The 13,830-nt window shown below is 36.1% G+C and overlaps 1 protein-coding gene across 2 annotated transcripts in view; it reads left to right on the plus strand.

Annotated features, from left to right (window-relative positions):
• LOC139688396 (zinc finger matrin-type protein CG9776-like) overlaps positions 1–13,830 on the plus strand; it is a 31,498-nt gene continuing 17,668 nt past the window's right edge. Inside the window, exons 1-5 of one of the 2 annotated variants that reach the window (XM_071585948.1) lie at positions 1–298; positions 6,475–7,636; positions 8,252–8,730; positions 9,061–9,195; positions 9,925–10,018. In XM_071585948.1, coding sequence (XP_071442049.1) covers positions 6,478–7,636; positions 8,252–8,730; positions 9,061–9,195; positions 9,925–10,018 — 1,867 coding nt within the window. In that variant the 5' untranslated portion in view covers positions 1–298; positions 6,475–6,477. Of the gene's footprint in view, positions 299–6,474; positions 7,637–8,251; positions 8,731–9,060; positions 9,196–9,425; positions 9,670–9,924; positions 10,019–13,830 lie in introns of those variants that run through there. The other variant, XM_071585949.1, reaches the window with a different exon arrangement.

The raw sequence follows: 13,830 nt of genomic DNA on the forward strand, positions 1-13,830 counted from the left end.
AGATGTCCTCCATGATGCATTCGCAGGAGAAAGATTAGGGAGAAATATAAGAGGATATTGTGCATTTTTTGGATCAGGGCGCCAAAAGTTTTCTTTTAATTTCATTAGAGTGAATTTAGAAATTGTCGTCGAGGTGGCGAGTTATTGTGGCTAAAAATGTTTTTGTAAACAGTTGGTTTTCACGCCTACCGAAAATTATTTTCAAGTTGGAGACTTTTTTAAGGATTACCGGTAGATTTACCCAAATTGTTGCTGAAGGAGTTGCTCCCACACGTGGTATTTCAAGAAACCGATTTTGGTAAGTGACACACATTACGTCTAAAGTTGTAGTTAATTTTTAGCGTCAAAGCCCCAGTCATGGAAGGCGGTGGTCTGGTTGTAGAAATATATAATCGTGACACACCTAAAAAATCTGGTGAAGTGGAAAATTTTCGTTTATTGTAACATTTCACGGAAATTGCGAGAATGACCTGTAAATTACAGGTTTTCGCTCGAATGTATTAATGACGTAGCCTGAAGTGCAGCAAATTTCACACCGCGGAAATGTAGTATGAGGATTGGGTGACTTACAGTTAATACATTTTAATCACCTCGTGTACGTTGGAAAGTATAGGACACTCGCAGCACAACCCCAAGTAGTTATCTTTTTTTATTTAGTCATTACATATGAAACTATTAAGCCTACATGAATAATGCAATTTGAAGAACCCTGCCCTTAACGAAACACGGTACTTTAATATTGCAATGGCATATCTTATGTTGGTTGGTGATACAAGCCTTAGCGGATTTAATATTACCTTCTCCTTTTAATTTCGTCACTAAATGTTTGAGTGCCTCTATTTTTCACCAATATCAAAAGTACTTAATGTAATAATATAATGGGTATTAATGTAAAATATGGAAAGCGGTGATGTATTTCATTAAACAAGTACAACAAATGAAAGCATACAAAAACGCAGTAAACAAGAAAAATATCTGTCATTCACATTGAGTAAATCCACAAACTTTCACCGCTAGCAATTGAGATGCCCATATCTTCTTTCTTCTGAAAATAAAACCAAAGCAGCATGGGAAATCATCAATAATAACTCTGTTAAATCACAGAGAAAATTTTCTATTGACTCTGTCTTCTGTGAAAAAGAACTGGTTTCTGAACCCAATGATATTGCCAACCATTTCAATCACCATTTTCTTAACTTCCTTGAAAAGTCATTGCCTCTAAATCTTGCTCCCCAACTATATAGAGGACAAAACTCCGTCATCTCAGTTTCAAGTAATATTTATTTTCGCCCAACATGTGAACAAGAAGTGAAACTAATCATAAAAAAAATTAGCAAAAAAGACTCAGCTGGATGGGATGAGGTTCCCTGCTCACTCCTTAAGGGGAAATGTAGCAATTATCTGTTAGCTCCCATTACTCACTTAGTAAATGCTTCTCTATCATCAGGTGTATTTCCTGACAAGCTGAAATTCTCAGTACTCATTCCGCTATACAAAAGTGGGAATCAGGAGGTAATGGACAATTACCGCCCGATAACAAAAGTTTCTGTGTTCTCAAAAATACTTGAATCTGTCATTGCAAACAGAATAATGGAATTCCTAATAAAAAACAGTATTTTATCAAAGTCCCAATTTGGCTTTATTAAAGGACTTTCTGCTGAGCTCGCTTTATACAAGTTTATTGACTATGTTCTTGATGGCATAGATAATAACGCCAAGACACTTTGTATATTTTATGATCTTAGAAAGGCTTTTGACTCTGTTGACCATGTAATTCTTCTGCATAAACTCCATTGCTATGGACTAAGAGGTATTGCAACCAAATTAATAAGGTCCTTCTTGACAAAGAGAATGCAATGTGTAACTATTTCCAGTGCAAATATGAAAAAATGGTCATCCTCCTACCAGGAGATTATTAGAGGGGTTCCCCAAGGATCCATTCTGGGGCCACTGCTATTTCTGTTATACATTAATGATCTGCCAAACTCATTAAATGGTGAGGTATTCATGTATGCAGACGATACCAATCATCTGTTAAAGCAGGCAGGAAATGTGGTGCTACCAGCTCAGGAAGCTGTCACAAACATGGAGAGTTGGTGTTCTAATAATAAGGTTCTAATAGATAAGAGTAAATCATCCTATATGCTGTTTCATACGCCACAGAAGAAAATTGACTGTAGTCCATACATTAAGTTTACAGACAACAGTCTAGGACGTACAACAGGTATTAAATTCCTTGGTTTGTTCTTAAATGAATGTCTTAGTTGGGATAGTCACATTGATAATCTTGCATCTCAAATTGCCTCTGGTTGTTATTTAATCAGAAGGATGAAAAAACTTACGAATACTGACACAGCCATAAGTCTATCTTATGCACATGTCTATAGCAGATTGAAATATGGCATAGTGGCATGGGGAAATTCCCCTCCATCTGAAAGAATTTTTAAACTCCAAAAGTGGGCAATAAGAACAATTAGTAATGCTAGTCAAAAAGAGAGCTGTAGAGGCCTATTTAAAAAGCTGAGGATTATGCCTCTATCCTGCATTTATATGTATGAATCCATATTATTTGTAAAAAATTTTGAAGGTAAATTTAACTTAAAAACAAATAAAAATGTGCATAACTATGATACCAGAAAAAAATCCAATTATGTAACAAGTTCTCATAAACTTTCTATGTTCAGCAATGGGCCTACGTGTATAGGTTGTAAATTATTTAAAAATTTGCCAATAGAAATAAAAAATAAGCAAAGACTGGTGTATTTTAAAATTAAATTAAAAAAATATTTACTTGACAATTGTTTTTACAATGTAAAAGAATTCTTGTTTAAATGATTGTTAATATTGCTGTATGATGTTTAAATCTTGTAATATGTACTACTATTTTAATGTATATTTGACAAGGCCTATATATGTACTAACATATCAACAGGACCAATAAATTTATTATTATTATTATTTGCCATGGTACCATAGACAGGACGTTTTTGCGCTGAAGAATGCCATGAGCTCAAGCAAGTCCAAGCCTGTACGCATTTTCCAATTCACCAACAATAATATCCATCTATTTCGCGCAAATGGCGACATTCACTCTTATTCAACTAGAAATCATCATAGCACGTGTGTTGTGATGATTAGCATAAATCAGCAATTTAATTTAAAAAGCCCAATGGCAATGGGTTTAATAATATCAACACACATTGAAAACGAGTCATGAATTATGCAGTTTCAAATTTGAACTTCTTTTAATGAACTTCTTATTAATGCTTTCTTAAATGACGAGCATTAAAAAAATGAATCTTGTGCTTATTACCCTTAAATGAAGACTCTCTTTTTTAAGTATGTTAATAGTGTCAAAAAATTACCTGTATTTTGTACTTCTCTTTGTATTTGATGACTCCAATACCTACGTAGTGGGTCGCGGTAGTCCAGGGGTAGACCGTTGGACTATTGAGCGGGTTCGATTCCCGGGCTGGTCTCTCTGGGCACCCTCAGCTATACCCTAGCTATGTGAACTTTCAAGTACCAGATCTTCCTGGGAAATCATAACTGGCACCGGGGAAGTAACTGGCCTCCATACCCTAATGTGTGATTTTCACACGTCTTCAGGTTTAGTACTAGGTGAACTCTACCATCATCTATCAAAGCGACCTTCGGGTTGATTACTGTGTTTATGGTTTAATCATACATGATATGTGTGGTCACTGGACAATAAAATATTATTATTATATTTTGCTAGTTACCAATACAATCAAGCAAAATGTTAAATGGTGAAAAGGTTTGTAAGGGTAAACAGAGTAGGCAGTGGAAACCAAGGGGAACTGTTGAAAGAGCATTAGTTTTGAACCAAGTTTAGGGTAATTACAATGCACAGTGAATAAAGGAAAAGAATGAGTTTTCAAAATTGATTTTTACTTCTCCCAATGAAGTCAGTTAGTAGGTGTATCTAGCTGATGTCATATTTGCAGTCATGAACCCAGAAGTTTATGTTGAAAATGTGAAAGATTCAATAACTAAGTCTCTGGTTATGATAATGATTAGTTGTGTGTGTTGATGTTGTCGACATTTGATCATTGCCTGTGATGCTGGTTGTAGTTCTCTTGCTCTTCAGTTCTCCATGCTAATTCCCTCTTCAATGGTTTAGTGACTCAGGAATAGGGGCACTGGCATGTAGGATTGATAGTGTGTCTGAGGGCAGATTTGAGAATAGAACGACATTCTTTGATTTGGTAGAACATTTTTGGCTGTCTCAAATGTCTGTTTCCTGGTGTGAATTACAATTTAGCCATTTTCCCTGCGAAATTCACTTGTTTTCTCTCTGAGCTAATTCCTTATTTCAAAGCTTACTCACCTACCTCACTTCCAGCTCTCCCCCACCCAATACCTTATTGGGAATAATGCGTTCTGTATTCCATTGACCTGGCCCATACACCTGTCATGTATTCTCAATGTTGTACACTCTGTCTGATGGTCAAGCAAATGTATTATATTGTTATTATATTATCACTATCAAGGGTTTACCTTCATGGGAACCCACAATCATTTCTGCAAGTCAATCGCATGCAATGTTACTCTTCCTCCCTGTTATTGCTAGCCGGTATGTAGACTTGAATGTAAACCATTTGGTTCACCTTTATCTAGACTAATAATGTTTTATCACTAACCTGATTTGAGTTTGCTACTCTTTTTTTCAACTTATTACGTAATATAACAATTACCATCTGTTGGCCCTCTTCCCCTCTGCTGTAAGTACAGTAATGGAACTCTGAGCTGTGATAGTGTTTGAATTGTATTTCATTGGATCTGTAACATTACAGAGTCAAGAGTCTTTGTCCTCTTCTTATCTATGGAGCTGTAATCAATGAAAGTGACCCACTCCATTCATGTGCTTAATGAACAGGATAGCAAAAAATGTCCATATTTTTAAAAAATGATTTGGTGTGGAAGATATCATACTTGCTCCCACTGAAATAACACGGCCTCTTATTATTGCACTGCCTTAAGAAGGCTCGGCTTTTTTTCTTCAGAAACTTTTAAGTATGGAACTTCACTGAACTTCTTCAGTCAGAAAACCATTTCAATTCAGTATTTCTTTTGAGAGCACTCACACATTTGTGTCCACTAAAATAAATGTATCCATCCACATGAGGTTTGAAATATGTAAAAGGCATTTCTCTATATCAAGCATACGTTGACACAGCCTCTGTATTAAAATCATCTACTTCTATGGCAAACCTTACCTGTTTAGCATGAAATAATATTAGCTTTTGTTGTTAGAAATGTGAAGGATGTTTTTGATCTATTATTTTGAAAGGAACACATTATGCTAGTCCTTTCAACTTTGGCTTAAATTTCTTTCCCAAATTATTTTATTTTGTCTTTTGCATGTAAGTGGTATGAATATACTGTGTCTAAATTATTTTAGGGAGTATTTTAAGTGGGTTGTGCTGTGAACAGAGGTAGCCGCCTAGTTTTGCTAAAGCACAAAAGATGATATATTTTTCAAAATTGCTTAACTCATGTGGGTTACTCGGTTTTTAACATTTCTATGGAAAAATATTGAAAGAGCTTGGTCGCAGTATATTGTTAATCAAGCCTTAAATATTAACACAAAGCAATTCAACTCTGGCCAAACCTGAATTGAATTGCATTGCGAAGAATTTTTTGCTAAGCGACCTAAAGGCTACACTTTCCTTTACTTAGGGTTTTAATTCTCTGAAAATATTCTTCACCCCTGGATGTTTCATATCACAAAAATTAATGCTGGTGTAATCAGAAACAAAAGCTGAAAATATTTTTGACAATATCAAGACTTAATAGTGTATATATGTTGTAAGATGGAACTGTTTTGGTGTTTTAATTAAGAGGTTTTAAACCTCGATTACTTTTTTAACCAATCTCCTTTTGTGTTTTAAGTACTGTATTAAAATCAGAAACATTCTCTTTGAACCATTATTGCCACTAAAGCCTGAATAAAAAAATTCTTGTAAACGCTTAATGGTCACATCAGCAGAATGGTGTCCTAGTATTTAATTTGCAATGCCCCATTTTTATTTTGTAGACAGCAGTTTCTTGGTGACACCAGAATCACAATTAAATTTAATTTAGCTGTATAATCCACAGTTTTATGAGGGACATTGCATTTTGTGACATCTGAGCACTGCCTCTGATTTACTACTTCCTGATGTGTTAATTTTAACGGCTTAACAAAAGATGCCCATAATAGTGACAGAATATTATAGTTTTTCTGTTTTTCCACAAAAATTTGCCTCCAAATTTTGTGCAGCTTTTAAGCTAGATAATTTTTAGTCTTTTTTTTTGGGCACCAACTGTAAAACACAAGTTGGAACCTTTTTGGAAAAATGCAGAATGAAATTAATACTGAAATTTGAAGTGTCACTGTTTATTACCCTCATTTAGCCCTGGTGAACTCTCACTTCATGTCATGTGAAATTTCTTTTTTAAACTTTTCAGCTGATGGAAGAGCCAAATGAAGAGAGAATTGTTCGTAGAACGAGTTCAAAGGAAAAGAGAGGAGATATAGGTTCTCGTGATGGAGAAAAGGGAAGCAGCAGTGCACATGATGAGCTGTACTTTGATCGAGAAGATGATTACGGTGATGAGGTAGAAGATAAGCACTTGCACTGGAAAGGGCAGAGGAGGGGAGCTGCGAGTAGATATAGAAGTCGGTGGCCTGGTCGCAGAATGAGTTCATATGGGCGGTCACGTATGGGTAATCGTGGAAGCCGTCGGGAAGAATTGGATGAAGGTGAAATATTTGAGCTTGCCGCAGATAACGTTGAGGGGAATGAAGTGTTAGATGAGTGGGTTGTTGATGGAACAGAATTTGCAAATGACGGATCCTTAATTGTGGAAGAATATGTCCTTGATGATGAAAGTTTGCAAGCCGGCCTTCAAAGGTACAACTCAAAGTATCTGAGAGGGAGGGGTGGGTTCCGTAGGACTGCCTCTGGCAGAGTACGAAAGTCATACGAAAGGCAGCGATCTTATGAGAAATATGAAATTATCGATGAGAAAACTTTTGGGAATTACGCATCCCGTACTAGAGCCAGAAGCCCTGTGTATCGTGATAATGACAATTATCGAGAGTCGTATGACTCCGAAACGGCCCCTCATGGTTCACGAGAGTGGAGCAAGAGAAATTGGAGCCGAGATGACAATCCAGGATACCGTAAAAAGAGTCACTCGCCTGATAATTCTGGGCAGATAGAAGATGAGAGATATCGTGAACCCACTAGGGGTGACACAGGTAAACAATATTATGATCCTAGGTACCATTCCTTGAGTAAAACATTGGAAGGGGAAGAGTCACCCGTCATCAGGAGAAAGGTTGTTGGTGCTGATCGGAGTCACGGAAAGAGGGAAGAAGAGAGCCCGATTGGTGACTTAGATGAGTACAGTCCCATTACTTCTCAGGGTCGAAAGCATGGTTGGACAAGAGAACAGAGTTCACCCAGTCAACATCATAGCCAAGAGCATTCTTGGCCTAAAAACAGAAGGGAATTGAGCCCGCCTGCCGCCTACAAATTGAGAAGCCAATCTCCGTCTGATAAGAGAAGAGCATACAGCCCAGATCTAAGCGATAAGAGGGAAAGTACACCAAAGCGTTTGAGAGGTATTAATAATATTTTGCCATATTTGCTACATTGATGAATGACCTGTAATATTTAGATTTAAATACCAAAACAACATTGCCACTTAATGAAAATTGATGTTATGAGTATTCCTTATCTGTTTTTAACATTTTACCTTATGTGATTAAATTTCAGTTTATAATTATTGTATTTTGAAGTCTCTTTTTTTTATTAATCAAACTAGTGTAGAAAGTATCTCTGTAGTCATTTTATAATCCAGTGTAAATTTTACTTATTTTTAACCTGAAATAATGGATTATTTTGCAGTAGGGAACAATTTGTTTGTGATTAAAGGTTAGTCCAGTGATAATTGCTTTTAATTTTGGCCTCCATAAAGAATTTGAAGATGTGTAAACCAACCAAAATATTAATGTTTGAGGTGCAAAGTCAGGAGAGGGAGAGAAAATGGAAAAAAAAGGATGTGGATCTGTAATAACATGTATTTTTATTTTCATGACAGAGGTGCCTATGAAAGAAAAACTTATTAAGTATAATTGATGGATGTATTTGTGAAGTGATTAATGGATCATGGGAGCATCGTGCACGGAACCATTTTAATTCCTGTGGTTGCCTTTTCTTTCCTCCTCGTGCGTCAGGCAAAGAGGTGGGCTCTCCCAAAAAGAGGGGCAGGAGTACCTCCCCTCACCAAAGGGGGAGCACGGCGTCCAGTGGGAAAGGGGGCCATTCTGTCTCACCAGTCGGGAGGAAGTCTGGAAAGGCTTCTCGGAAGAGGGAAAGGACTCCCCCTGCAGGGTCCAGGAAGAGGGGGCGAAGTTCATCGTCATCTTCGAGCCAGGGAGACGGAAGCAGTCGCTCTGATTCCAGGGACAGTCCAGAGAGAGGGGGTGATAGTAGGGAGGAGCACCCCGCATCTTATTCCTCCAGGGCAGGTCATTCGAGAGATCCTAGGCGAGCCGTTTCGAATGTGACGCACCCCGTGCAGCATGGTCAAGATGGATCGTGGAAGCAGCCAGTGGAGGCCACCCACGAATACGCTGCTGTGCACCAACAGCACCAGCAATTCGGGATGGAGTCTGGGGGAATGGCACCTGCTGCGGCGTCTTCTGTCTATCCGGTTAGATGCTATTGTCCATAATGATTGTGATTCTTGAGTTTATAATTACATGTGCTTTGTTCGGATAATGATCTCTCTAGCTTAAAATTCTTTACAGGATAGCTTATTCAATTGTGCTATTTTTATTCTTTGAATGCTTTCTTATAATCTTGGTCTGCATCATGGAATGGAAATTATAAGGGACCAATAATTCATGTTAGCATCTGACATCATGGAATTGCAATGGCTTTTCATTGTTTTCATTGGGTTTGTACCCTTTGTTTTATAGTGTAAAAATTGTTATGTGAAGGCATCACATTAAACGTTATTGGTGAATTTTAATGTATTCAGGGGACCTACTCTTCTTACGCTGCTCAACCTGACATGTCAGCATCGGCATATCATCAGGCAGGCCATGCAGGATATGATATGTACAACTATCAAAATTACTACCAGCAAAGTGCAATGCTGCTCTCATACGGTGGAGTAAGTATAATTTGAATGAGAAAATTTTAATAGCGGAAAGATTGCATAACGACTTTTCAAGTATTGATCAGTAAATAAAAAAGAGTTTTGAAAATTACTGAGGAAAACAATGCCGAGGAGAGACCTTTTCATTTTCAGTGAATTTCTTCTTCAGAATTATGACACTGCTGATCAGCATGTCCACAAGTCTGTTGACTGATTATTTGTAGCAACTCCAAGATAATGCTGGAATGGTGTCTTTCTGCCCGAGTGTGAGCCAACCACTGATTTTAATGTGTGCCTGTGATAAGATGCAGTGCAAAGAAATTAAAACTTTTATTATTGATATTGACACATTTAATTTTAGCTATACCTATCACTTCCTGATGCTTTTTGTTTCAATACTGCCACAAAAATGGTATAATTATATTTTGTAACTTAAAAAGGAATGACAAATGAGTCAGCATTAAAGTGGTTATGGCCCATATTCTCAAGGTAAGTTTTGGTCTTAAAACTTGTGTATATATTTTTAAAGAAGTGATGTAGCTTTGTTTTCTCTTCAATATATTGGATTTGGTTATGGCCATAATTTCTCACAAAAACAGTTGATTCTTGGAATTTTTTTTCTTAAATTCTCAGATCCATAAGAAAAAGTATGAGCAAGATCTTAGATGAAAAATTGTATACATACATAAGTATGCCATGTTCATGACCTTTGGGATATGAAGAAATTGGTGATTTGTATTTCAGGAGTTTGTCCCTCAGCAAGTTCCACCCGATTGGAGTGATGCTGGGCTTGTACCAGACATGGCACAGCCACTGCCATTGCAGCATCAGATGCCAGGTATTGTGGGATTTTTTTGTGACAGTTAATGCCACTGCTTATTCTCACGACTACACAAACTGCTATTTTTTGGCTATTTTGTAATGCCTTCAGTAGTAACTAGTTACAACTAGACCATACCTGAAGATGAGAATGCTTAATCATTAGCATTGTGTCATGACATTGCTTCTGCAAGGATCTATCTATCAGCTCATACTTTAGCCTGCGATGTTACAAGTTTAATATTCCTGCACTATACATGTGTTCGACAAAAGGCTTTCTCTAAAGCTTCACGACATGGAAGTATAGTGTACTTTGAGAGGACTTTATTTAAGTTTTTGTGCATGTACGTGTAAAATATTAATTTTCATATCAGTGAAGTACATCATATGTCTAACGTAGTGTATATGTACTTTCATGTACTCTATCCATTTGTAATTGTTAAAAAAATCCGTGGAAGGATGATCTTGATCAGTTGACAAGCACAAATAATAAGTGTTCATATTTGCCAACAGAAATAGATTTCTTATCAGGATTGTGCTGATCGATGGTGTCAGAGATCTATGCCATTGCTTGGATCTTTGGGGCTCCCAAAATGTTAATACGTAAATGCATTTAAAAGTTCTTGAGTATTATCCAGTAGAATTAAGAGTGAAAACCAATATTTATTTTATATGCTGATGTACTAACATAATAGAGCATAGGTACAGTATTTTTTTTCTTTTTTAGAATAACTGAATGAAACAGGTAGTTCTTTTTTCATCTTTAGGCCTTGTTTGGAAATGAAAATAATCTTCTGAGTTCCCAGCATGTTAACATTAGCCTGTTCTGTAACTCCCATGGTATTCCTTTTGTCATTTTAAAACTAGTTTGTGGGGTATGCAGCGGAATAACATATGCCATGGCATAACAAGCCACCCTATTGAGCCTAGAAGTAATTCTAATCGAAAGACCCATTCATTGTTTTTATTTTTAGACAGCCATTAAAAACATTTATTGAAAAGTTAAAATATTCCGAAAGATTAAGCTTAGTTTGTTGCTTATGCTCAAATTTTTGGATAACCTTCCACAGTTATTTATTTACTTTATATTCATTAGCTATTTGGAGAAGTGTTTAGTGGAGCTATCTAAACTACTTTGAAATAACAGCTATTAATAAAGCAATAATAAAAACTTGCTTGCATGGAACTCAGTTTTTATAACTTTACATTGTACCACAAAAATTCCTCCTCACAGAAACTATTAAATGGCATATTCTTTGGATGGGTAATTTGTGCAGCCTAACCTGGTGATTTGAAATGGAGAGTGGATATTACTCATGCTGAAAACCTTTTCATTGTTTTTTCTAATAATGCTATGTAGAGAATCTTCCATGTGCGATGGTTAAGAAAATTATAGTAATTGAGAGTGGAAAAGCGATGCACTCTTGGATAGTCGGCAACCAGCTCTCAAGAGACCTTGGTAGAATGGCAGAGAACAGTGTTGCTCCCCCTTCGTCACAATGTTCAGTGAATTCAGTTCAGCCTTCAATTAGGCAAAAACAAACTGTTCCCAATAGTTTATAAATCTGATAGAAGTCTTTGATAGTGGGTGCTGTTTTTATAGTTACATTTTACCAACCAATAGCTGTGTACGAGAGTATTTGGACATTGCAGGGAAATAGTGTTGGTAGTTGCAATATGGGTTAAAAAATCGGAGGTAACCTTATGCATGAGAGCATGATAAATTTCCATCAGCTAATTTCCATTGTTTTTTCAATGGAAAATGAGTTAATGTAAATTGACAGTTTAATTTTTTTTTTCTGAAGTCGGTGATTAATAATCAAAATGAAAGTATGCCTTCAAAATGAATTGATTGTTCAAAATCCCCTTGACAAATAAATGTTCAGGGCATGCTCTAGTCTGGTTACAAGGCCAGATTAAGATCATAATTGAAACCTAATTCAAAAACTGCACTGCCATCTTAGGAAAGGTTCATGAAAGTAGGTTCTTTTCCAGAGATATTTTTGCCGAATAAATACTTCAATTTTTCCTTTTCCATGTACATTAGATTGATATTTGGCTAACTAGTTGGATGCGCTATGTTTTAAAAACAAGTGTCTCTTTGGTCCCTTAGAAGATGATTGATAAGGTTGGAATTATTATTCATATAGTTTCTCGTGTCAAGTAGAATTTCTGCTTAATGTTTCCATTGAAACAACTACAGTGACCCAGCATATAAATAATAAAATATTTCTTCAGAGCATTACCATTCATGAAATAAATATGAATCACTTTATTTACAGACTATAGCTTTAGGTGATTCCTAATAATAATACATTTATTTGTCCGGAGATTTGTTGCATATTCATACATACACAAATATAGGACACGTCAGATATAAGGGGAACTCTTTGCAACTGACTATTGATTGAAATAGCTTGGGCAAATTAAATATTTATATGTAATATTTAACATAATGTTATGTGATATATTTACAATCGGTAATACCTGAGAATATAGAAGCAACTGAAAAGTATGTTACTTGTAGCTTCAGTGACCATCCAAGATTTAAACAGTCTGAGAAATGAGAATGACTGTTTCTATCTTTTTAAAATTCAGGGGATTACATTATAAACTTTTGATTTGATGTGCAAGAACACCTCTTGAAAGTTGTGAGTTAATGTGATATTTGTATGATTTAGTATTACTGGGTGTGATTTTTCATTCAAGGAGGGAATATTATCACTTACTATGCACCAGTCTGCTCTCTGTCTTGCAATTAGTCGGTGGCTTGCATGATCTTATTAAAGTTCAAAGGGCATGCAATTTTTCACAGTGAATTATCATAGTGCAAAGTAGGTAGTGGGCCATTAATTTCTCAGTGCGGTGGAAAAAATATTTCAGACAAGTTTTCTCTTAACTATTAGTTGTTTTAGGTGTCAAGCTAGTTTTTTAATAACTATTGACCTATGAACTATACAATTTGGTCTAACAGTTAATTGTGCATGTGTCCTTTGATCATTGTTGGTTGATCTCTAGCATTTGGAGATTATTAATGCATGGTTTTCTAAAGCTGCTGCTTCTCACCAAGTGACGGAAGTGCAAGTGTGATGAGAGTAAATTGTGCTGGTGTGGAAATGTGTGTTGGGACTCCTTTATTCCTCGACCCTTCGCAGTGAGCATTCCTTATCTAGCCTAAAATAAATGTTGAGCAGCCTTGCAAGGATGCAAATTCTTACTTTGTCGGCATGTTTTTTACAGTAGGGGAAGGTGAGGTACATAATGTTTCCTATCCAAACTAGGATCAATATTGACAATGTATTGGAGCATGCTAGTTGCATTATATGTGTAAGATTTTATTTTAATCTACCTTGCTCCTTTAATTCCTCTGCATCTATAGTGCATTTAATCCTTCGCTCTGTAATTGCTAAGCCAATATGGCCCAACTGACAAAATTGCTTAGATTGATATTCCCCATGGAAATAATATGTATCTATAAATGAAGTTTAATAATTTTTAATCTTTATGAAAAGTTGAAAAACCTGCTAAATCCAAGTTTCTTTAGGATATGCTATTTCTGTTAAATGTGATAATGTAAAGTGTACAGTGAACTTCCTTATTTTGACATTTCTTAATTTGAGAGTTTCTCATATCTAGTCGAGTCTTCAGTATTATTTGAGAAGTGGTATGTATTTGGCAATGCTTTATTCCACATGATTTGGGATCCTGGCAATAACAGGATATGAATGAGGCAGGAAAGTGCTAATGTATTCCCAGAGAATTAGTCTAATGATGTTGGGCTTATAAAAATATTTAAAAATGTATTTTGTCAAATGATGATGCCTAATGCAA

Source organism: Hetaerina americana, unplaced genomic scaffold, assembly GCF_022747635.1.
Source record: "Hetaerina americana unplaced genomic scaffold, ioHetAmer1.1.p SCAF_2, whole genome shotgun sequence".
Classification (NCBI taxonomy): Eukaryota; Metazoa; Arthropoda; class Insecta; order Odonata; family Calopterygidae; genus Hetaerina; species Hetaerina americana.